Below are 25,953 nucleotides of genomic sequence, written 5' to 3'. Positions count from 1 at the left end.
TTCCATCTGAATTTCTTTTAAGTGGTTTGACAGAATAGTGAAGTTTGTGGTGCTGAATCGATCAGTACACTCCTTGTGTTGTGAATGTAAACCACAGGTGTAGTTGTTCCTGAGCTTCAGCAACTCCCTTGGGACACTTTTGAGCATGGTGGTGTATGACCGAAAATATGGGAACAATACAAAGGACGAAATCACTTCAACAAATTATATAGAAAAGGCTTTTATTGTAAAACGTTTATGGACCAGACATCACGGTATACTGAACAAACAGCCACATTGTTTTCTAGTCTAAGAATTCAACAAATTAAGAACATGTCACATCCACAATTTCACACCAACTTTTTGTCACGTTTTTTTGAAGTATATGTTACTTTTTAACATTTATAGTCAACATGCAGCTAATCAAATGTCAAAGAACCACTTTCAACTCCTCAGATTGTGCTGTCATACTGTATAAGTAACTCCACCGCAGAATACGATCGTACCAGCCATCAGAAGACACGTTCAAGAAGATTTCCTCAGCTCTCAACCACCAGAGATATAGTTGTCATGTTTCCTGTGCTGTGGGATTTGGTGTGCCCCCCCCCCCCTCTCACTGTGCTTCTCAATGTATTCATATTAAAACGTGCTCGTCAGATCTTACCACAATGTCCACGTTTCATTCATTAGTCAGTCATTTTGTCCTTTACTTTATTCTTGTTGGCCAATGTGCTTTGTATACTCTGTTAAATGCCATACACAAGCTTATTAGTTGGCGTTCGAGGCACTGTCCTTATAAGAATGGTATAGCTACAGATTGGTTTATTTCACCAGCACTTTCTTTTCACTTCTGTTGTCTTGCCTACCTGCTTATGTTTATAATTCTTTCAGGCAGAAATGACAGCTTGCAGTATGGGTTACCAGTAATTATATTGTCTTCTACACTGCGCCATTCTCTCCCCTCTCTTTTCTTTCATCACAGCTGTTGGTAACTAAGGAGAAGGTTGTACAGACTCTTATCACCCAATCTCTCTCCAATATGCAATGGCAGATCAGTCGACAGTTGGTTTCTTTCCCTCCAAAGTAACCCACTTCCTCTGAACCATTTATTTCAATCACACCTACACTTCCTCTCGATCTCACTTTGTTGGTCATCCTCTCTTTTCTTTCTCGGTCTTCCACCCTCTCCATTAGACAGTGGTGACTGACAGCAGAGGGTTGTAGACCTTCTTGCCGTCAGGGGACCTGGTTCCGTGGGCCAGTAGTTCCTGGATGGTGATCCAGTTGTCCAGGATCCTACGGCTTCGTTTCTTCTGGCTCCTCCTGTGGCTCAGCTCCAAGATGGTAGTGGGCTCCTGTCCCTGTGGAGCCCCCTGTTGTCCACTGCCACTGGACTCCCTATCCCTCTCCCTCAGGCAGTCCAGCCTGCTCTGCATCATAAACTCCCTGCGTCTGCGCTGTTCCCGGGCCCTGAGAAGCTGCTGCTTCCTTTCCTCCTTGGACCAATAGCGGCCCATCTTCATCTCGCTGACGGCGTCGTCGTCCGTGGTCATGCCGCTGCGCTCCTCCCGGATCTTAATGGCCCGGGCCTTCAGGAGGCGGTCCCTAACGGGCCGCTTGGCAACATAGCGAGATCCGTCGCTGCGTACTTTGACCTTCCACTCCATACGCGGCGAGGCCGGCGGAGGCAGGGGAGGGGCGATGGGTAAGGATGGCATGGACACAGGGCCCTGGGGGATGTCCTTGCATGTGCTCCCCAGGCTCATGGGACTCTCGCTGCCATCCCTGGGTCTCTCCAGGCCCTCGGATGTGGAGGGGGACCTCAGCTGCATGCAGCTCTGGTAGCGCAGGGGGATTCTGGAGCCAGAGTGGCGGCGGGACAGATAAGGACTGTTCTCAGCGCTACGCCCTTCCCTCCCCTCCACTGTCCCATTGGTTTTGGGGCATCTCACCCCTCCGTCTGACCCCCTCCTTGCCCCCCCGTCACGGGACAAGGATCTGAACTTGGCCCCTCTCGGGCTAGAGGTCTTGACTTCCGCTCCCCTTCTGTGTGAGCTAGGGGAGTAGGGCTGGTTCAGGTTAGCCTGCCCCCTCTCACTCCTGCCTCCCCTCTCCCTGTGCCGGCTGGGGGTCCGCGACGGCAAAGAGGTAGAGTCTCCCCCCTCCAAGCTGCTTTGGCCATGTGCAGAGGGGGACGGGTACTGTTCGCTGACGAGAGGGGTGCTCCTGCAGCTCTCCCCTCCTGTGTTGTAGGCGCTGGTGCTGTCCTTGTCGGAGCGCTCCCTCTCAGGGAGCTCATTAATGTCTGACAGCTCATGGTGACAGGACTCCTCGCTAACCAAAGGAGCCACCCGCCCGGCCCCGGCCCCACTCTCCTCCTCCAGGGGCCATGCCTTCAGACAGCGCTCCCGGAGCTGCTGCATCTTCTGGGCCCTCAGGATGTTACGACACTTGAACTCCAGGTGGCGTAGCTCCTCTTCCACGAGGGCCATCTCATGCTGCATCAGGCTCTCATTCCTGTTCACATCCAGAGGAACCCCCCCATCGCCCCCCTGTCCCCATGACCCCCATGCTCCCCCAGCAGCAGAAGAGCATTGCTGTTCTTCTCATAATAACACTTGATCTCCAAGAGCTCCCTGTACCTCTCACACTCTTCTTCTGTCAGACCCGGCATCATCATCATCACTGGGTCAGCTGCGTAGACCCTCTCCCCTGCCAGGTCACCACCTCCTCCCCCACCCAGACAGTCCAGACCCAGTAGAGAGTCCGTGCTGAAGTGGAACTCTGTGGAGTGGCCATGTAGAAGGGGTGGGGTGTCCCTGTCCCCCTGGCCAGAGTGGAACCTGCGCATGCTGCCGGGGGTGTTGGTGGCGTTGGTGGTGGGGGCGCTGGTCTGGTCGTCTCCTAGTAGGTCGTGTTCTGAGGACTCCTCATTGCGGGTACTCTCGTCTGTACGACCCACCCCGCTGTCCAGCTCCTGGCTGTTACTCAGCAACGTGTGGAGCAGGCCTGGAGAGTCACGGTGACCTCGCCCGCGGACCATCACCACACCACCCCCACCCACGACCCCTGGTCCTTCGCCCAGCATGGAGGCCCTGTTCCTCAGCTGATGGGGGCTGGGCAGGTGGACAGCGTTATCCAGAACCTCCAGGTCCAGTTCATCTGGGTCGAGCTGGTTGTCATTCTAAGTTGGAGAATGTGTTTCACGGATTGTGTTTATTTTTGTTTGATTTCCGTTGTGGTTTCGTTATTGAGTTGAAGGTGTCATTGAGGCGGGAAAAGGGCAAAGGAGAAAGGAAAAGAAAGATTGAAATGATATGTTAGATTGAACAGTTTCTTGTGCTCTTGGGAACCTCATACAACATGTTACAGAGGTATGTCTGTTAGCGTTTATCTCAGTCACTAGATGGCAGTAGGAGCCAAGGTAATGTGATATCATTACCATTTTAAAGGCATTTTTACTGAGGGGTATTTTCCACTGAGCTGTCCGGATGAAAAGAAGGAAAATTGGACCCAAAGTTAAATGTATGCACATGCATGCACACCCACCCACCCAACTATATGCACGCATGCACACACGTGCACTTACAAGCGCGCACAAAAACACACACACCACCACCACTAGTCTGTGCGGTGTTTTTACCACCAGTGAATAGTACAGGAGAATTACAAATTGCTTGTTTTAATTTACTCCCTTTATCCAGATCCCCCTGAGATATTGATTAAATGTGTATGCTTTAATTCAGTAAACAAATCACCACTCAGAGTGGAGTTGATTACATTTAACCCTTAGAAACCTGGACCCAGTTTTCCTTGCATAAACAAAATTGAAAGAAGTGTGAACAGGAGTGAAAGGAGACTCCAAATAACGTATTTCTGGAAAATAAATATAAAAACTGTTGGTATGCAAAGAATCTATGCAAATGTGTGGTTTGCATCACTTAATACCCTATGTTTCATAAAACAAACTTTCAAGTGACTGAATATTTTTGCTCACAGTGTCATTGCAAAGATTGGCCACCAGATGGTGCCAAAAGTGTTTATTACGATCACTTCAAGTTACTATTTTTTATGTATTGATCGCGTGTAGACACTTTACCAGGTGTTTAAAGACAATGTTACATACATGTAACATTTGGTTTTAAAGGGTTAATTGATTTGGTTTACACTTGAATTGTTTAACTGTATTCAGGTTAAAAGATATTATTATTCAAAAAACCCTTCATTTCCTTATTTCTCTGTTGCTCTCTCTTGCTCTTTCCCGACCGTTGAATAAATCCTTAATATCTGCTCATATATACAGTCCTTGGATGATCCCCATCTCTTCTCCTCTCTTCACTCTGCGTTTTCAATGTGAGACTATACTTTATCGACAAATCTTATTATCATAGTTTTATTTTTTGTAAGATTACCTTTGTTGCCCTTTTTTTTTAACAATACTAAACATATACAAACCATCAACAACATACAGACGCACACAAACATTCATAACATCCCCCCTGCTCACACCCCTATCTCTCCCTGCCACATGGCCTCAAACTGCACTATTTTGTTTCTCTCTGTCTCCCACACAGTTTCAACATGTAGATAATAAAGCATTAGGCCTTTCCATTGTGTTAACGATAGAGAATTGGTTGATTTCCATTTTTGAAGTATATGTTGTTTCAAGATGATCGACTAGAAAAGTATCTTCCAACCCATTGGGTATCTCACTGAAGCCTCATATGCCATGTCTTGGAATAGGTAGACAGACAGAGAAAAAGTGCATTTACATTGTAATACTTCTGACAGACAACTCCACCCACAACTCATGGGCTTCATTTGTGAATTTTGTCCCTTGTGTAATTCATTTGAAACATTAGTTTATTCTGGATTAAGCACGCATGTTCGTTACCTGTAATTTCGGTAGTTACAATATGTTCCAACATTCCCTCCATCTCGTGTCAATATCAGTTCCTTTTCATTCTTGGTTCCAATAGTTTATATTTCTTTCTGGGGGATTGTCAGGTAGACAGGTAAGATAAACAAAACCTTGCAGAAGGCCTATCATATGAACAGTATTTCCTGACTCAAATTGGATCGCTCTGACACCCAAACGATTTCAAATAGAAATATCTTGATAGGAAACATTTAAGTTGCGTGTATTTGAAAATATCTACATTTTGTCAGTCCAAAATAGCTTTGTAATGATTTAATGGAAATGCATTGATCTCCTTTTACCAAGCCATTTCTGGTTCTATGCCTTTAGTTTTCCATGTGGACCAATTTATCTGTGAATTCTGAAAAGCTGTCCAAGGATTGTTGCATAGGGGTGTGTTTTCAGGGAGTGCTACTGGTTCTTGTAGAATACATTTCATTTTCTTCCATATTCGTATGGTGTTCCTAACCATGAAATTGTATTGTTATTCTAGCTGCAGTTTTAGTCTACCCTGCGTGTCACGTCTCTCTGCAGATTCGAGGGTTGCCAGATGAATAAGGGGAATTTGAGGGTACTTGCAGTAGTGCCTTTGTCTGGGTAGCAGCCTACATTTAATGGCCCTCTCTTAAATCTGCCCTCTAGCTCATTCTGGGCTGAATGTGGACTGCATTCTGATGTCAACACTCTGAGTGTGTCTCAAAGCACACACACATTTGTTTTGCATGGCTGTGTGTGAGAAGGTATATTGGTGTGTGTCTATGCCTCGTGCATCACTCTCAGCATAAAAAATGGTAAACTATGCTGTTCCATCTGGAGGTGTGTGTGGTCAGTGACTACCCATTTGCTGGGTGTGTGTATATACATTATGGGATGTCCTGGGACTGTGTCCTTATGTCTGTTGAGCTGTGACCTTGAGGGAAACAAAGCAATGCCACATTGGCACGTACTGAAAACAACCAGGCTCTCCCTCTCCTCGCTAGCTATCGCTCCCGTCCAGCTCCATTTCTCCCTGTCTCCCTCTTACTTATCCCACGTCTCCTGTCTCCTTACATGGGTTAACAGGGTAGGGGGAGATTCATACCGCCAGTCTTATTTATTTTTTGCACAAATAGTGCGTCTCTAGTGTAGAGGTTTCTATATGTCATTTCTTATGTCATTTTTGCTAAGAAACTAGTTGACTTGAATTTTAATGAATTTTGGTGTGAAGAATGAAGCAACTTTGGTGGTTATATGGTATTTACTGTAGTGTAGTTATCATGGTCTTGGTTGGTTTGTTTATATGGTATTTACTGTAGTGTAGTTATCATGGTCTTGGTTGGTTTGTTTATATGGTATTTACTGTAGTGTAGTTATCATGGTCTTGGTTGGTTTGTTTATATGGCATTTACTGTAGTGTAGTTATCATGGTCTTGGTTGGTTTGTTTATATGGTATTTACTGTAGTGTAGTTATCATGGTCTTGGTTGGTTTGTTTATATGGTATATCAGATAGTAAACCAGTTCAGAGGGTCTCTCACCTCTATTTCAGGCCGGGCCAGGAGCAGGGAGATGTTGGTGCTGTCCTCCTGGGTCAGAATGGCCACTGCCTCCTCTCTGTTCTGGATGTCCACCCCGTTTATCTGAGACACATCAGAAATGTTCTCGTCTGACCCTGCTTTCTGCCATAAAGGATAACCGAACGTTGTCTAACAACCCTACCTGTAATATTCTATCCCCCTCTCGGATACGGCCATCCATAGCAGCTATACTATTGGGGTTGACCTGGAGAGAGAGACAGAGGATTAGGTTATCTGGCAAACAGGCGATCAGAGCGAGTATAAGCCTCATCCTCACTCCCATCCTCCTCACCTCGCCCACATAGATCCCCAGGTCCTCCTCATCGTCTGTCCGGTAGCACACCGTTAACCCCAGTTTGTCCTGTTGACGAGACTTATAGAGCTCCACCTCCTATTGAAATGCGTGCCAGACAAAACACACGAGTTAAACACTGGTAATGGAGATGGAGAGGGCATGAAGAATGGGATTGCTGTTGAATTACACGGTAGGCAATTGGATTTGACAGGAATTTGTAGCCTCACCTCGTACTCCAACTCATCCTGCCTGAGATCCGCCTCATGCTGAGTGATGTCAAAGTAGTCATTGGGGTCATAATATTCAGGCTCTAAAAGGCTGAGAAGAAGACAGAGAATATGTCAGTGTATCAAAATGTAAGCAGAGCCACAAACGGCAGAGCTTTCAAACATCTTATGGAAATTGAAAAGTAAATTGATTTCTCTCTCTCACACACACGCACACTCCACTCACAGCTCGTTGAGCAGGTTGGGTTCCAGGATGGGTGGTAGTGGAGGGGAGGGGGGCGGGTGAGGGGGTGGGGCTCCACCTGGGTGGTGGGTGGTCCTTCCCAGAGTCAACATATGTTGGAAGCTGATGTCAGTCTGAGTGCCGCTGTCCACACAGTCAGCCAGCCCCCCTGGAACTGCTACTGTCCCGTCCAGCCCCGCTAGTCGCCCTGCGAGTCCCGCCCGCCGCCGGGCCCCCCTCTTCAACACGTGAGACAGCAGGGGGTCTCGCACATCCAGGGTGGGGTCCCGTGAGAGACAGGACAGCTCCTTACCATTCACCTAGAGGAGGGGAGCAAGACCAGAGGTCAGATAGGAGAAGGTAGTGGAAAAGAAGAAGAAAGGAAGAGTAGGTGAGTGCTGTCTAGAACCCAAAACCGTTCCTCGAATATCCCCATAGGAGAACCCTTTGAAGAACCCTTTTGGGTTCCATGTAAAACCCTTTACAAAGAGGGTTCTAGATGGAACCCAAAAGAGTGCTACCTGGAACCAAAACGGGTTCTACCTGAAACCAAAAATGGTTATCCTATGGGGACAGCCAAAGAACCCTTTTGGAACCCTTTTTTCTAAGTGTGGTGAAGAATGATTAAACACAAAGGAGTACCAGGGCACCTACAGAGGGAGACGTGGAGAAATTGAGAGAGAGTAACACAAAGATGGAAAATAAGCAGTTTACAGAGAGAAAGTGCAATGAGTGGAGAGAGTGATGACAAAACAGGTGCACCAAACAGGAGTATAGATAGCAGACTCTGAGCCACACTAGCGGATCTCTCGCCAGACATACAGACAGACCAAGGTTAGCTCACTGCGTGTTAGACTGAGCCACAACACAAGGACTGAGGAGGAGAATACATGAACGCAACACACACACACAGACAGGCCTAAGACACAGAACTAGGGTTAGACAGCAAACAGATAGCCATTGAAGATAAGAGAATAACACAGTACACCTCAACACAGAGAAATGTGTAGGTTTAGTGTATGTTAATAATACACACATCACATGTAAGGTTACAAAGACACATCACAGTACGTGGTACATTTCTCTCAACTTAAAAGGTTTTGATTTCACACAGCGGGGAGAAGAAGAACGTTATACTGAGACCTTCAGTCGACCTTCTCCATCAAAAGGACACAGCGTGTTACTTATTTGACCCTTCTGTTGAGAGAGAGAGAGAGGGAGAGCAATGGAATCATTAGAGAAGAGAAGGCTTACGTTAATAGGGTAGGCTCTGAGGAAAAGGTGAAAGTGCAATGTTGTTGTAAGGAAATGGGTTATTACTGGTTGAGAGAAATGCTGCATGTTGGTAGACTAATCTCTGTATTAGTCCTAAATCCCTCTGCATGTGTCCAACCATGCTGTACATGATCCTCTCTAGCCTCATTTATACCTTGAGCTAGCATTTGTCCTTTGTCCTGATCTTGTCCACATTCTGATTGTTTTTTCATTCTCAGAAATATGTCTACACATGGTATCAAAATTGTGACCACATTTCCTGTTCCCTCCCTGTATGCACCTTTACACCTGTCTGGAAATGTGGGCACAATCAGAATGTGGACAAGATCAGGACAAAGGATGCATTTCAGAACCAGGTATAAACTGGGCTTCTGTGAACCAACACAACTCAGTCACATAGAATACCTCTGTGTAAATCAATGTGTGCCAACCCAGCCTAATAGATAAACCCTCTCCAGTATCCTATATCTACATGTCTGTGAAGCCAGTTTCATAGTGCTCTAGATCTCTCTCTCTGTATCTCCGTATCTCCATATCTATGATGTTTGCCCCCTGCCAGTTGCTACAGAGAGAGGCAGATAGAGGGGGCTTTATGGGTGTAGATCTGCTGGGGGAATCAGATTTAAATAGCTGGGATGTTGATTTGGAGGCGACTGAACTTTCTCCATGAGAGAAGCAGTAAACTGATGCAAGACCCCCCCCCCAACATTACGTTTGTTAAGAGGTGAAACATCAAACCACCATTTATACCCCTCTGACCAAATGGTAATGTGCTTTTTGGTGTGTATAGAACCTGCTGGTTGAAGTCATGAGCATATTGCACACAGCTGGGCGAATGTGCGTGAGGGTGTGCGTGTGTGTGTCACAAGTGCGCCTCCATGTGTTTTGATGGAGACCTGTAGACAGTATCGATGTGCTCTGAGTGACAGAAGACAGACACCTAGGCATACAGACATTGTGTTAGTGCATTCATGGTCACACACCGACCTTGGCTGTCTGGGGATTTCCACATCTTTATACCTTCCATGCCTCCATCGTTCCCCTCTCTTTTCCTGTCCCCTTCAAATAATTGCAATTCAAATCGATGTTCCCCTGTGCAGTCAACCACATAAACGTTCTTGCCACATTCGCTCTCTATTCTTTTCCATTTGGTTCTGGCCCCCCATGCCTTTCTGTACCTCCTCTCTCCCTCCCCATGCCTTTCTGCACCTCCTCTTTCCATCCCCATGCCTTTCTGCATCTCCTCTCTCCCTCCCCATGCCTTTCTGCACCTCCTCTCTCCCTCTCCATGCCTTTCTGCACCTCCTCTCTCCCTCCCCATGCCTTTCTGCACCTCCTCTCTCCCTCTCCATGCCTTTCTGCACCTCCTCTCTCCCCCATGCCTTTCTGCACCTCCTCTCTCCCTCCCCATGCCTTTCTGCACCTCCTCTCTCCCTCCCCATGCCTTTCTGCACCTCCTCTCTCCCTCTCCATGCCTTTCTGCACCTCCTCTCTCCCTCCCCATGCCTTTCTTCACCTCCTCTCTCCCTCCCCATGCCTTTCTGCACCTCCTTTCTCCCTCTCCATGCCTTTCTGTACCTCCTCTCTCCCTCTCCATGCCTTTCTGTACCTCCTCTCTCCCTCTCCATGCCTTTCTGCACCTCCTCTCTCCCTCCCCATGCCTTTCTGCACCTCCTCTCTCCCTCTCCATGCCTTTCTGCACCTCCTCTCTCCCTCCCCATGCCTTTCAGCACCTCCTCTCTCCCTCTCCATGCCTTTCTGCACCTCCTCTCTCCATGCCTTTCTGCACCTCATCTCTCCATGCCTTTCTGCACCTCCTCTCTCCCTCCCCATGCCTTTCTGCACCTCCTCTCTCCCTCCCCATGCCTTTCTGCACCTCCTCTCTCCCTCTCCATGCCTTTCTGCACCTCCTCTCTCCCTCCCCATGCCTTTCTGCACCTCCTCTCTCCCTCCCCATGCCTTTCTGCACCTCCTCTCTCCCTCTCCATGCCTTTCTGCACCTCCTCTCTCCCTCCCCATGCCTTTCTGCACCTCCTCTCTCCCCCCCATGCCTTTCTGCACCTCCTCTCTCCCTCCCCATGCCTTTCTGCACCTCCTCTCTCCCTCCCCATGCCTTTCTGTACCTCCTCTCTCCCTCTCCATGCATTTCTGCACCTCCTCTTCCCCTCTCCATGCCTTTCTGTACCTCCTTTCTCCCTCCCCATGCCTTCCTGTACCTCCTCTCTCCCTCCCCATGCCTTTCTGCACCTCCTCTCTCCCTCCCCATGCCTTTCTGTACCTCCTCTCTCCCTCTCCATGCCTTTCTGCACCTCCTCTCTCCATGCCTTTCTGCACCTCCTCTCTCCATGCCTTTCTGCACCTCCTCTCTCCCTCCCCATGTCTTTCAGCACCTCCTCTCTCCCTCTCCATGCCTTTCTGCACCTCCTCTCTCCATGTCTTTCTGCACCTCCTCTCTCCATGCCTTTCTGCACCTCCTCTCTCCCTCCCCATGCCTTTCTGCACCTCCTCTCTCCCTCCCCATGCCTTTCTGCACCTCCTCTCTCCCTCTCCATGCCTTTCTGCACCTCCTCTCTCCCTCCCCATGCCTTTCTGCACCTCCTCTCTCCCTCTCCATGCCTTTCTGCACCTCCTCTCTCCCTCCCCATGCCTTTCTGCACCTCCTCTCTCCCTCCCCATGCCTTTCTGCACCTCCTCTCTCCCTCCCCATGCCTTTCTGCACCTCCTCTCTCCCTCCCCATGCCTTTCTGCACCTCCTCTCTCCCTCTCCGTGCCTTTCTGCACCTCCTCTCTCCATGCCTTTCTGCACCTCCTCTCTCCATGCCTTTCTGCACCTCCTCTCTCCCTCCCCATGCCTTTCTGCACCTCCTCTCTCCCTCTCCATGCCTTTCTGCACCTCCTCTCTCCCTCCACATGCCTTTCTGCACCTCCTCTCTCCCTCTCCATGCCTTTCTGCACCTCTCTCCCTCTCCATGCCTTTCTGCACCTCCTCTCTCCCTCCCCATGCCTTTCTGTACCTCCTTTCTCCCTCCCCATGCCTTTCTGTACCTCCTCTCTCCCTCCCCATGCCTTTCTGCACCTCCTCTCTCCCTCCCCATGCCTTTCTGCACCTCCTCTCTCCCTCTCCATGCCTTTCTGCACCTCCTCTCTCCCTCTCCATGCCTTTCTGCACCTCCTCTCTCCCTCTCCATGCCTTTTTGCACCTCCTCTCTCCCTCTCCATGCCTTTCTGTACCTCCTCTCTCCCTCTCCATGCCTTTCTGTACCTCCTTTCTCCCTCCCCATGCCTTTCTGTACCTCCTCTCTCCCTCCCCATGCCTTTCTGCACCTCCTCTCTCCCTCTCCATGCCTTTCTGTACCTCCTCTCTCCCTCTCCATGCCTTTCTGCACCTCCTCTCTCCCTCTCCATACCTTTCTGCACCTCCTCTCTCCATGCCTTTCTGCACCTCCTCTCTCCATTCCTTTCTGTACCTCCTCTCTCCCTCTCCATGCCTTTCTGCACCTCCTCTCTCCCTCTCAATGCCTTTCTGCACCTCCTCTCTCCCTCTCTGTGTTTTCTTTGCTCACACCTCTTTCCAAACCCCACTCCCCTGCCATTGTCTCCCTCTTCCTCTTTCCCTTCTGTCGCTCTTTGCCTCTCTCACTCTCTCTCTTTACCCCCCCATCTCTCTCTATATCACTCACTCACTATATCGCTCTCTCCTCATGCTGCCTCAGCACTCTTCTTTCTCCAGCCCCTCCCTAGAGGATACAAAACATGCTCTTATATCTGTGCTGTTTCCTTCCCTTGCCCGTTTGTCCTTCCTATACTAATGACCATCCATACATCTCTGTCACTCTCACCCTCTTAATGAGTTCTTTCACTTGAAGACAAACTAAGAAACCTCGTTTCTTTGCATGGCATCTTCCGCCACGCCAAATGGAGTTAACAGTGTGAAGCCTGACTGTATTGTTTTATTTACCAAGTTTAATGAAATTGTCCCTTTACAAAAGCTTGTCCTGGAACTTGTATTTTTTTCCTCTCTCTTCTTTTGTCTACACATGACAGGAACCAGGTGAGATGGAGCATTTGAGACAGTGAGTTGTTTTTCTCCTGTAACACCATCATTAGGACCAATGAGGGATAGGGTATATAGAAGACCAGCCCTTTGGCCATTGCTGACAGTCTGAGAACACAGAGAGAGGATGGAGGGGGACGCCCGCTGCATTCATTATCAATGAGAGGCAGTGAGATTGCTTTGAGGATGGCTTCGTACAGGTTCACGGTTGTTGTGCATTAGATTGGAAGGATAACTCATCTTGACGTGTTGCGCAATGCATTATACATCCACTGGTCCATTATGTCAGCTGATTTCATGACCTAAAACCTCTGACCTTTGCAGTGTCTCATATTATCCAATGACAGTCGAGACGAATTGCCAATGAGAGCGAGCGAGCAGGGTGTGTATTGCTCATTCTTCCACTAAAGTTCTATTAAATAACAGGCGTGAATTGAGACCGAGTTCCGTGCCGTTGCATATTCCTGTTATTGTCTACGTTATTCGGAGTAGCACAGCAGGGGGGTGGTTGGGAGAGGCTGTGGAACGAGTGGTGGGTGTGAAAGAGAGAGGGGCGATGAAAGAGAAGCAGGTAGTTCAAAGGGATGAGAGGAAAAGCGAGAGAGAGGCGCTGATGGAGAGCAGCACCGGGGGAAGGGGAGGTAAAATGATGACGGGGGGTGAAGAAAGAGGAGTGAAATACTGCACAAAGGAAGAGGGAAGGAGCTTTCGAGGACTCGTAGATTGTACGTTTATAATACAAGTTGACTCATTTTGGGTGTGACTGTCTCATGGCTCCATGCTCATTGGTGAAGTAAATAGTGGAAACACACAGAGGAACCACCAGGGACATGTAGAGGCTTAATGAGGCTTTATCTCCTAACTTTTAGCTGCAGATTGATGGAATATCTACAGTACACCAGACTCTGGGAGAGGGAAAGACGGAGAATGGGTGGTGTACTGTACACCCACCCAAACATATGAGCAGTAAAGGAGGATTTGGCAAATGTATCAACTCAAACTCTATACTGACTTGTATTCTTCCCTGTGAATAATTTAGCTTATCACTCAAACTATTAGCATAAAAATGAATAATAAACAATCCAAATGGTTTCCCTCCTTCCTTTGTAACGGCTGTGTGCTGACCGTGCCCTGCTGCCCTTCACATATTCAATTCTACTTGTTGGGTAATTGATTTTTCTCATCTCTCATGCTTTGAAGGGTCTAGTCCCCTCTTCACAAAATCAATTATATCTGGAGACATGCTCAGTGCCGTCTGGTTCTAACCCCAGCTGTTTGATATCACAGGGGGACATTTACACAGGCCAGTGGGAAGTGGTTGAGCTCAGACATAGACGAAGATGAGCTGCTATTGACTTGGGGACTACTCAAACATTCAGGGAAATTGGGAAATTAATAAACTAACAAGCATATTTGGGGTTAATAGATTGACACCATTGTCAATAGAGCTATCAATAACTACAGTCAGAAAAAAAAGTTCTGTCTCGATAGGAGAACCCTTTTTGGTTCCAGGCAGAACCCTTTTGGGTTCCATGTAGAACCCTCTGTAGAAAGAGCTCTGCAGAGAATCGAAAGGGTTCTACCTGGAACCAGAAAGTGTTCTTCAAATGGTTCTCAAAAGGGCCAAAGAACCGTAGATAGATAGCATAGGCTAGAGTGTAAGCAGATTTGTTTTACTTGTATTTTTTAAAACTTATTTTGGAGCTGTATGTATTTGTTATTGTCTAAGAAAGTGGTCATGTATTTCCACACACATGACCCATAAAATACAACCCATAAACCCCCTCTCCTCCCTTTATGACCTCCAACCTAATCACATACACACACACACACACACACTTAATCATACAAATACGAATTTACCAGAGAGAGGTGTTCCCAAGGGAAAAGATACAGGCACCATGATAAAGAGGCAGATGAGTTGAATAAAAGAAGCCTGCTTTGAGGTGAGTACCAAGCCAATTAGTGATAGTCAACAGATATTTCCATTGACAGATCATTCTCTACGGAAGGCCCATAGACCGTGAACCCTCGCTGAAAAAGTGTGTGACTGTCTGAATGTGACTGTCTTTTCGCTTAGTTTTTCAGAGCAAGAGAGTGATGGAAGACAGGAGACAGAAGGTGGAAGCGGAATCTCTGTGGGTGTGACTGTGGGGAGCCGTTTAGATATTTGTAGCCAGAGAGGAAGTCAATCAATACACAGATGCTGAGAGGAAGAGAAGAAGAGGAGAAAAGGGGCAGATGGGATTGGGTTGGGATCTATGACAGGTAAAGGAGACAATGAGAGAGGCAGATATTGGTTTGGATACAGAAACATTATGTCTGAGGGCAAAGTCAATCTCAATGTCAGGTTGTCATATCACAGCACTCATCATTGGGATATGTCTATATAATAAAATCGGTGCTTTTATGTGCATTGATATGAGTGAGTGAGTGAGTGAGTGAGTGAGTGAGTGAGTGAGTGAGTGAGTGAGTGAGTGAGTGAGTGAGTGAGTGAGTGAGTGAGTGAGTGAGTGAGTGAGTGAGTGAGTGTGTGTGTGTGTGTGTGTGTGTGTGTGTGTGTGTGTGTGTGTGTGTGTGTGTGTGTGTGTGTATGTGCGTGTCATCTGTGTATGTTTGTCTGTGTACTCTATACACATGTTAGTAGGTTATCTAGATGACCTGTACTCCACACACAGAGACGCTTACAAAGCTCTCCCTCGCCCTCCATTTGGTAAATCTGACCACAACTCTATCCTCCGGATTCCTGCTAACAAGCAAAAATTAAAGCAGGAAGCACCAGTGACTCAGTCTATAAAATAAGTGGTCAGGTGAAGCAGATGCTAAACTACAGGACTGTTTTGCTATCACAGACTGGAACATGTTCCGGGATTCTTCCGATGACATTGAGGAGTACACCACATCAGTCACTGGCTTTATCAATAAGTGCATTGAGGACGTCATCCCCACAGTGACTGTACGTACATACACCAACCAGAAGCCATGGATTACAGGCAACATTCGCACTGAGCTAAAGGGTAGAGCTGACGCTTTCAAGGTGCGCGACTCTAACCCGGAAGCTTACAAGAAATCCCGCTATGCCCTGCGACGAACCATCAAACAGGCAACGCGTCAATACAAGACTAAGATCGAATCATACTACACCGGCTCTGACGCTTGTCGGATGTGTCAAGGTTTGCAAACTATTACATTTACATTTACATTTAAGTCATTTAGCAGACGCTCTTATCCAGAGCGACTTACAAATTGGTGCATTCACCTTATGACATCCAGTAGAACAGTCACTTTACAATAGTGCATCTAAATCTTAAAGGGGGGTGAGAAGGCTTACTTATCCTATCCTAGGTATTCCTTAAAGAGGTGGGGTTTCAGGTGTCTCCGGAAGGTGGTGATTGACTCCGCTGTCCTGGCGTCGTGAGGGAGTTTGTTCCACCATTGGGGGCCAGAGCAGCGAACAGTTTTGACTGGGCTGAGCGGGAACTGTACTTCCTCAGTGGTAGGGAGGCGAGCAGGCCAGAGGTGGATGAACGCAGTGCCCTTGTTTGGGTGTAGGGCCTGATCAGAGCCTGGAGGTACTGAGGTGCCGTTCCCCTCACAGCTCCGTAGGCAAGCACCATGGTCTTGTAGCGGATGCGAGCTTCAACTGGAAGCCAGTGGAGAGAGCGGAGGAGCGGGGTGACGTGAGAGAACTTGGGAAGGTTGAACACCAGACGGGCTGCGGCGTTCTGGATGAGTTGTAGGGGTTTAATGGCACAGGCAGGGAGCCCAGCCAACAGCGAGTTGCAGTAATCCAGACGGGAGATGACAAGTGCCTGGATTAGGACCTGCGCCGCTTCCTGTGTGAGGCAGGGTCGTACTCTGCGGATGTTGTAGAGCATGAACCTACAGGAACGGGCCACCGCCTTGATGTTAGTTGAGAACGACAGGGTGTTGACCAGGATCACGCCAAGGTTCTTAGCGCTCTGGGAGGAGGACACAATGGAGTTGTCAACCGTGATGGCGAGATCATGGAACGGGCAGTCCTTCCCCGGGAGGAAGAGCAGCTCCGTCTTGCCGAGGTTCAGCTTGAGGTGGTGATCCGTCATCCACACTGATATGTCTGCCAGACATGCAGAGATGCGATTCGCCACCTGGTCATCAGAAGGGGGAAAGGAGAAGATTAATTGTGTGTCATCTGCATAGCAATGATAGGAGAGACCATGTGAGGTTATGACAGAGCCAAGTGACTTGGTGTATAGCGAGAATAGGAGAGGGCCTAGAACAGAGCCCTGGGGACACCAGTGGTGAGAGCGCGTGGTGAGGAGACAGATTCTCGCCACGCCACCTAGTAGGAGCGACCTGTCAGGTAGGACGCAATCCAAGCGTGGGCCGCGCCGGAGATGCCCAACTCGGAGAGGGTGGAGAGGAGGATCTGATGGTTCACAGTATCGAAGGCAGCCGATAGGTCTAGAAGGATGAGAGCAGAGGAGAGAGAGTTAGCTTTAGCAGTGCGGAGCGCCTCCGTGATACAGAGAAGAGCAGTCTCAGTTGAATGACTAGTCTTGAAACCTGACTGATTTGGATCAAGAAGGTCATTCAGAGAGAGATAGCGGGAGAGCTGGCCAAGGACGGCACGTTCAAGAGTTTTGGAGAGAAAAGAAAGAAGGGATACTGGTCTGTAGTTGTTGACATCGGAGGGATCGAGTGTAGGTTTTTTCAGAAGGGGTGCAACTCTCGCTCTCTTGAAGACGGAAGGGACGTAGCCAGCGGTCAGGGATGAGTTGATGAGCGAGGTGAGGTAAGGGAGAAGGTCTCCGGAAATGGTCTGGAGAAGAGAGGAGGGGATAGGGTCAAGCGGGCAGGTTGTTGGGCGGCCGGCCGTCACAAGACGCGAGATTTCATCTGGAGAGAGAGGGGAGAAAGAGGTCAGAGCACAGGGTAGGGCAGTGTAAGCAGAACCAGCGGTGCCGTTTGACTTAGCAAACGAGGATCGGATGTCGTCGACCTTCTTTTCAAAATGGTTGACGAAGTCATCTGCAGAGAGGGAGGAGGGGGGGGAGGGGGAGGAGGATTCAGGAGGGAGGAGAAGGTGGCAAAGAGCTTCCTAGGGTTAGAGGCAGATGCTTGGAATTTAGAGTGGTGGAAAATGGCTTTAGCAGCAGAGACAGAGGAGGAAAATGTAGAGAGGAGGGAGTGAAAGGATGCCAGGTCCGCAGGGAGGCGAGTTTTCCTCCATTTCCGCTCGGCTGCCCGGAGCCCTATTACAGACTACAAAGGGAAGCACAGCCGCGAGCTGCCCAGTGACACGAGCCAACCAGACGAGCTAAATCACTTCTATGCTCGCTTCGAGGCAAGCAACACGGAGGCATGCATGAGAGCATCAGCTGTTTCGGACGACTGTGTGATCACGTTCTCCGTGGCAGACGTGAGTAAGACCTTTAAACAGGTCAACATTCACAAGGCTGCGGGGCCAGACGGATTACCAGCACGTGTGCTCCGGGCATGTGCTGACCAACTGGCAGGTGTCTTCACTGACATTTTCAACATGTCCCTGATTGAGTCTGTAATACCAACATGCTTCAAGCAGACCACCATAGTCCCTGTGCCCAAGAACACGAAGGCAACCTACCTAAATGACTACAGACCCGTAGCACTCACGTCCGTAGCCATGAAGTGCTTTGAAAGTTACCTGGACTATTTGCATTGTGTGCTCCCCCCCTCCCAACCCCTCTTTTACGCTGCTGCTATGTACATACTACCTAAATTGGCCTGACCAACCAGTGCTCCCGCACATTGGCTAACTGGGCTATCTGCATTGTGTCCCACCATCCGCCAACCCCTCTTTTTATGCTTCTGCTACTCTCTGTTCATCATATATGCATAGTCACTTTAACCATACCCACATGTACATACTACCTCATTAAGCCTGACTAACCGGTGTCTGTATATAGCCTTGCTACCCTTTTTTCAAATGTCTTTTTACTGTTGTTTTATGTCTTTACTTACCTACACACCATTGGTTAGAGCCTGTCAGTAAGCATTTCACTGTAAGGTCTACACCGGTTGTATTCGGCGCACGTGACAAATAATCTTTGATTTGATTTATCAATGAGTGGCCATGCGTTTGCACAGTGTGTATGTCAGAACTTTTCAGTATGAAAAAGGCACATTAGGCTTGTTTAATGACTTCAGTTGCCGTGGCAACGGCCTCGCATTGCAACCCATTCTACAGAGAGGGAGAGAGAGACTGGAGGCGGTAGAGACTGAGGGGCGGAGGGGGAGACTGAAAAGGGGTGGGTGGTGCAGCACAAAATGGATACTGTGCTCACTGTGGGGTGTAGATACATGCATTTTCTGGTTAGTTTGCTATGCATTACCCATAAACTCAACTAATGCTTATTGTAAATACATAGACTCGTGTAGGCTGTAGACACTGATATAGGAGGTGACCTTCACCACTTTCACCTGGGGAGTGACAGGAGGCAGAATGTAAAATATGGGTGTGTACATTAATACGTTCCTCTGGGCTTGTAGATTGTATTCAGACAGACAGAACTAGCCTTTCAGTTGAACGTTATGTTTGCATTATATCAAGAGTCTAAATTTGAATGTGTAATTACACGTTTGTGAACAGCCCAGAACTGAGCACCAAAACCTCAAACATGCAGTGTTTTAGAAAGCAATGTAATTATGCAAATGCATTTGTGCAATGTGATGTTTTTTATTGTCTTCCATGATGACACATTTTAATTGTTGGTATTTTATTTGGCATCGTGGAGTTTTAAAACCAATCAACCTTCTGTCCTGTTAGAAATTCTGTATTTACAACATTGCCTAGAGTTCTTTCAATTCAATAAATGTAATTAAAATGATAATACAAAGTTCCTTTGGATGGATAGCATATTTTATGTAACATTCAGAAGCTTCATATTCTGCAATCAAACCGTCAGTGTATTTTGTCTGGAATGCTGATGGTCCGTCAAAATGCCTGCCTGCTCCTCTTGGCACACCCTTTGCCATCTGGCCTTCCCAAGTTGGGAACACCGATCACCCTATATTTCTGCCAATAGAAGGGGTGTCGGTGTCTCAGTTCTGTGTCTCCTATGTCTATCTCTAACCTCTGGTCTTTGTAAGAATTGGGTACACGCTTAGAAAAATAAAAAGGTGCTATCTAGAACCTAAAAGGGTTCTTCGGCTGTCCCCACTGGAGAACCCTTTTTGCTTCCCTTTAGAACCTTTTTTTGTTCCAGGTAGGGTTCTAGATAGAGTTCTACCAGGAACCAAAAAGGGTTCTACCTGGAACCAAAAAGGTCTATGGGGACATCCAAAGAACCCTCTTTTATTAGAATGTACAGACTGATTGGACCACAGAGCAAACAGACACGCTCCTTGCTACATCACCCAGATGGGACAGAGAACAGCTCTCTGCTGCTATGGCAGAGGAATCAGTGATAAACCACCAGTCTTACTACCTACCACTCCCTGTCTGGATCTCACACAGGGGACTCAGTCTGCCAGTCTGTGGATTTTGTTGTCTGTAAAAGCTGAGCACATTTTTGTATTACTTGAGCTCGCTTCCCTGGGCATACCTTTATGCACAGCTTATTACACAATTGTCTGAATGCTTGATCAGTGAAGTGATATAATCTTCCACTTTACCTAAACACTGACCCCTCATGTGGTCTCTGTCATCATGGCTGACCTCTGTATTGGGGTCACTGAATTTACTGCCATTCTCCCTTACATGCTCCAGACTACACACACACAGAGACACACACACAGACACACACACAGACACACACACACACACACACACACACAGACACAGACACGAGGGATCAGCAAAGTCACACAAGCCTACCTATTCATCCCAACTCTGTGAAGCGTTCAAATCAATTACTCCTGTCACCTGAGGGCAATCAACAGAAACAAAGTCCTCTCCTCCCTCCCCCTTTCTTTTTTCCATCTTGTCCTCTCCTTTCTTTGACTCATTACTCTACCACTGGCAGTGCTCATGTTATCCCCCTCCCTCCCTCCCCTGTTCGCTGCTTTGGCTTTGCCTTGGGCCCCAAGTGCAGTTCTGATGACCGGTACAGACTCACATGTCCGGACTATTTGTCAAAAAAACATAAAAATAGAACACATACAGTATATATCACTATGCATTTGACAGATCATGTTGTGATTCTGCTGATACAAGAGAATATGGATATGGAAGCTGATTCCTGGGTATTATATTTTTATGTTTAATTTTTATGGTCTCACAGGCATTACCGCTAATCAAAACCAGCCCTTAAAGTTGATTGACAAGCCTGCACATCACACGGTGACGTCATTTTGAATATTAAACATCTCGCTAGAGACCATTTCTTGCAGTGGCTGCAGCTCATGCTGCGTTCAAAGTCTCTGACTTCCAACTTCAGTGCGTCTAAGACAACTGGGAACTTGGGGGAAAAACAAGTTCCGACTGGGATTTATTTTTTGAATGGTTGTCCAACTCTGGAATTCCAAGTTGGAAACTCGGGCATTTTTCTAGAGCACAGTCTAAGCTTCTTCTTTTTTTTGCGATCGAAGGGCTTAGACCTACCAGGGTTAAACCTAAGTAGGCTTTGGAACGCACTCCATTTAATATGATATGTTACAAATGGAATAATGGTGTGGTTACCTAACACAACAACTAAAGTAGGGAGGATGGGTGGGGGATACCGTGACAGTCTAGCAATCCAAAGGTTGTGTGTTCGAGTCGGTGACAACTGTCGCAATTTAACTAACCCTTCCCATAACCCTTTTCCTAACCTTAACCTAATTCTCCTAATCTTCTACGTAAATGATTCTAACCTTTGTCGTTGGTTCTCCTAACCTGCAACGTCAATTCTCCTAACTTTTGTCATTGTGACACAACAAGCAGCATAGTCTCAGAGCAAGACGTATAGTACTAATACTATACGTCTTTGAAGACGTATGAAACCTCCAATTCGTAAAATATTGTACAACCGCTATTCCATTTGTAACATAAATAACATATCATACTAAATGGAGGGATACCAATTTACATCCCAAATCCTAAAAATGAAAATGCCCAAGAGGCCAGCTTGACAAAACCCACATAAGACTGCACACCTAGATGTGCTTGCACATGTACAATCTCTCAGTTGCTAAATGCTGCTGTTGCTTAGGCTGTAACCGTGGCAACCCTTCAGCGCAACCCCTTGACAATAACTATTTTGGCGTTGAGCTAAAACCAAAGCATCTTACACTATTCCCAGTGAAAATCTGGCCCCTCAGTGTCTCCCTCTCAGATGTAATTGGGCTCTACAGGGCTTTTCACAATAATTACAATAATTATAACAGAGTATGATAATAGTTATGGTTATTAAAATGACATGATTGCTGCAACTGCGAGAGAGTGGTTGTGGTTGCACAAGTACAAGTAAAAATTGATTACTGATCTTATTCTATGCGTAGCCTATGCCTTATTTAATCATGTAAACGCCTGTGTTTAATGAATCATGAATCCTTGGTAAATAATATAAGAATGAATATGCCTGCATTATGAATTTTGTCACAATAATGATCATATTCTGTAGACTGTTATTTTTCTCATATGTTTTGTTCCTCCAAAAATCTGTCATCATTATGGCTGTTGTAATTACATTGTTCATAATCATTTCACTGTGAGCCCCTCTGTAAAAGCACTGCTTGTTCATGTGGATGGAGTGTTAAAGTCATCGTTGTGAACATGATCTGTCAGTTGGTCGTGATGGATGATGGACTGACAACGCAAACTGTAACCAGACCTCAGGCAGACAGCCACTGTACCAGAGAGGTGTCAATATGGAGATGCTGTGTCAGTGTCAAGACAGCAAGAGATGAGGAGAGAGGAGGAGAGAGGAGGAGAGAGGATGAGAGAGGAGGAGAGAGGATGAGAGAGGAGGAGAGAGGAGGAGAGAGGAGGAGAGGGGATGAGAGAGGAGGAGAGAGGATGAGAGAGGAGGAGAGAGGAGGAGAGAGGATGAGAGAGGAGGAGAGAGGATGAGAGAGGAGGAGAGAGGATGAGAGAGGAGGAGAGAGGATGAGAGAGGAGGAGAGAGGATGAGACAGGAGGAGAGAGGATGAGAGAGGAGGAGAGAGGATGAGAGAGGAGGAGAGAGGATGACAGAGGAGGAGAGAGGATGAGAGAGGAGGAGAGAGGATGAGAGAGGAGGAGAGAGGATGACAGAGGAGGAGAGAGGATGAGAGAGGAGGAGAGAGGATGAGAGAGGAGGAGAGAGGAGTGTTAATAGAGTTGGTACTACTGTAAGCTATATGATAGAGAGAGCGAGAGAGCGAGAGAGCGAGAGAGAATCACTCACCTGGAACATGACCCTGTACTGTTCCTCAGGCTTCTGAACCACACACATGTTGCACCCCATGGTGACCTGGACTCAGGCCGGGTGGGGCCAAACCAGTCCAGGAGGTCAGTACCTAAAAATGCCCCTCTTTCCCTTTGGGTGTGGCAGCCAGAGAGAGCTTCCCACCGACCTACAGGTGTCGACCCCTCTTATACTAGGGCACTGTGGATTATGAATCCCAGAGGTTCTCTGTCCCCAAAAACAGTCTGTGTCCCTGTCCCTGTGTCCTGTTCCTCTCTTCTTTTTAGTCAGATTTCAAGTTCTACCATCCTGTAGTGATCCATACATTTACAAAAAGGTTTTGAATGTCTTCCCGTCTGTTTCTGTCCCCATCACAGAGTACAACAATCTCTGTTTGTCTTCATAAGCGTGGAGTGGTTAGGTTCAGGTTAGGTTTTGCATGACTCCATCGTGGTCTTTGGATTGGTCAGAAGGAGTAGAAAGGGGAGTGAGGAATGACTAAGGTGACAAGGGAGCTGCTGACGGGTTGGAAAGAACGACTGACAGATGATCTCTGCTATTGTGTTGTAATGTATCTAAGACAGTCTATCATGACTATATAATGATGATTCAATAACCTAATAACCACTTCTCATTTCTGTGGAACAGTCTCACCATGTGAGCTGTCTCTCTGAACTAGCTGAGGTTTTTCCCAGTGGAACTGGAAGTAAACTCACCCATGTTTTTCCCCTGGTCCCAGCACTCTATCAAAGAAACACTTTCAAAGTTTCAGATGCAAACAGGCACCGATATCAAAGAACCTTTCACCTTCTGTTTCCCTTCCCACCTTCTTTGCTTTCCAGGTTTAGAAGGATTGCTTCAGTCTTTTCCCAGGTTCCGCTCCTCTTTTGCTCTGGTACTTTCACCTCTTCAGGGTAAATGGACTCGTCAGAACCTTTTCATTGGTGCTTATGATCGTTGACATTTCCTGGTTTGCCTCCATTGAAACTGACGAAGAGGAGAGAGAAAGAACCTACCCACTGAACCATCTAGCCTACGGCCTGAAGCTCAAGCCCTGGTCGTCGGGCTAAGATAAGCGGTGTGTATCGGGTACACGAAACCCAATAACACACCCACTTGCACAAGCATCACAGTGAGGGAACAACACACCAGGAAGTCGCTGTTGTCCAAACTACACCTCTTTCCCTGATGGTCTGTATCTGTCAGAATAACAACTGCTAAGGACCACTTTCAGGATGAAGCTGTTTCAGTGAACACGTCCGCATGCAAAATATATGTCATTTAAAAATGTGGAGTATTTGAGGGAAATAGGTTACAGTTGTCGGCTGAAGGGTGTTTGAGACAGACTGGTTGGTTCAGCTAGGTGTTTTGTCAGGTTTCCAGCCAGCACTTTTGACGTTATGGTTCATTTATTAACTAATCGAAAGTGTTTCCAATCCACTGGAATACTGGAGGCTACTGCTCCAGGGTGTCACTGAAGAGAAGATTAGAATTCAATTACAGGCCTGTTAGGCAGAGAACAGGAACCATCCTACCTGGTCATGTTTTAAAATCAATATCACATGCACTACGGGATTCAATTGGATGTTGTGTTTGCAGGACTATTATTGGAAGATTCAGGACTCATTACCATCAAGACCACCAATGATAAGCCATGTGTAAAATGCTGTGCTTTTTATTTGAAAGATTGAGGTTTAGCTATCTCTCTTTTCCTTTTCATTGAAATGTGTTAATTGATAGTCTTTCACTTTGTCTCTTCTCCTCTCATGTGTATCTCTCATTCAACCTGTGCTTCCACTGTTAAAGTGGGAGAAATCAGTGTATTGACTTCAACCCTGCACTCGTTCTTTAATTACCCTCTGTCTTTCTCTCTCCATCTCTAACATAATCCATGCTCAAGTAGAAAGGTACCACAATAGACTGTACCCTCGTAACCATTTCTCCATGAGTGTGTATCTCTCCCGGTCCTCTCCCCTCTCTGTCTGTCTCATCACCTGGGTTAAACCTTTATGTCTTATCTGCACCTCCTCCAGGAGACCCTGCAGTCTGATCACCGTTCAACACGGTGCGCTTTGAAAAGGAAACCTCTGTCCAGCCACCCTTCTGGCAGCGACAAGGCGTTAGCTTCTGTAATCCTTCCTCAAAGCCTCGCTGACTGCACCTGTAATCTCTCCAGACACTCAGTGTAATCCTTAACACTGACAATATATAACCAACTCCAATATAAAAGACCCACACACACACACGGAGAGAGACACGCACACACGCTTGAAAAACCCCTCCCAGTCTGCTAGGCTAGGCAGTAAGCGCTAGAGAGATGCCATTAGCCAGTCTAGTTGTAGAACTGTGGCAGACAGTCACAGCAGGTGCTGAAAGCCAAACAGGCGTGTCAAATGTCCCGACGGTTCCTGCTCTCTCTCCATCTCCAGCTCCACATAGAGCCTACCATCGCATGAGGATGCGAATTCTAATCTTACCTGGCTACTACTGTAAAAGCTCCAGTTTGAAAGCCAGAGCCTGCCATGTGAATGATCTGAGTCAACAGGTATGAACTCACACAGGATGCAACAGACTCAGGGAGGATAGAAAGAGAGGATATGCAAACTGTAAGGATGAGGGGGGATACGAGAGTATGCCCTCTTCCAGAGTACTGCAATAATCACTTCTGTCCCTCTGTGTCCTCACAGACCAAAACAAAGCTCAATCTAGAGAATCTAGCTCAATCTAAAAGAAAGTTCATCCATCTTGTGCTGCAGGGAGGAAAGAGCATAAATTCATGAATGTGAGGCAGCAGCTCCGTAGTAATCCACCTTTTGTCTGTTGGCCATTCTTTTAAAAACCCACAATTAGGAACAAAAGCGTTGAGAGGATTCCATCCAGGTGGTGAGTAGTGTCAGAGTGTGAAGTGCCTCTCTCAGGTTCAACATAAATCACCATCAGCGGACTCTACAAGATGATAGAAATCACTGACGGCTGATTGGAGGATACTCTTGGCTCCTTTCCTCAGGCGAGACGATAAATGCGCTCCCCCACTGCAGCGGGGAACACAAAGGCGGTTCTGCTGCACCATCAAGCCTGCTGCTGCTACTACTGCTG

The 25,953-nt window shown here is 47.3% G+C and overlaps 1 protein-coding gene across 1 annotated transcript; it reads right to left on the bottom strand.

Moving 5' to 3' along the window:
* Window positions 1-118: 118 nt before the first annotated feature.
* On the bottom strand, window positions 119-25,953 carry LOC118359888 (PDZ domain-containing protein 4-like). Its single transcript, XM_035738779.2, is given in 8 exon segments — window positions 119-2,555; window positions 2,558-3,163; window positions 6,414-6,515; window positions 6,595-6,657; window positions 6,745-6,843; window positions 6,975-7,065; window positions 7,201-7,517; window positions 22,858-25,953. Coding segments are annotated over 8 exon segments (2,724 nt in total). The 5' UTR covers window positions 22,918-25,953; the 3' UTR covers window positions 119-1,169.

This window comes from Oncorhynchus keta, chromosome 27 (genome assembly GCF_023373465.1).
Source record: "Oncorhynchus keta strain PuntledgeMale-10-30-2019 chromosome 27, Oket_V2, whole genome shotgun sequence".
Taxonomy (NCBI): Eukaryota; Metazoa; Chordata; class Actinopteri; order Salmoniformes; family Salmonidae; genus Oncorhynchus; species Oncorhynchus keta.
The sequence above is the reverse complement of the archived record's forward strand: the minus strand, read 5'-3'. Positions and strand labels throughout refer to the sequence as shown.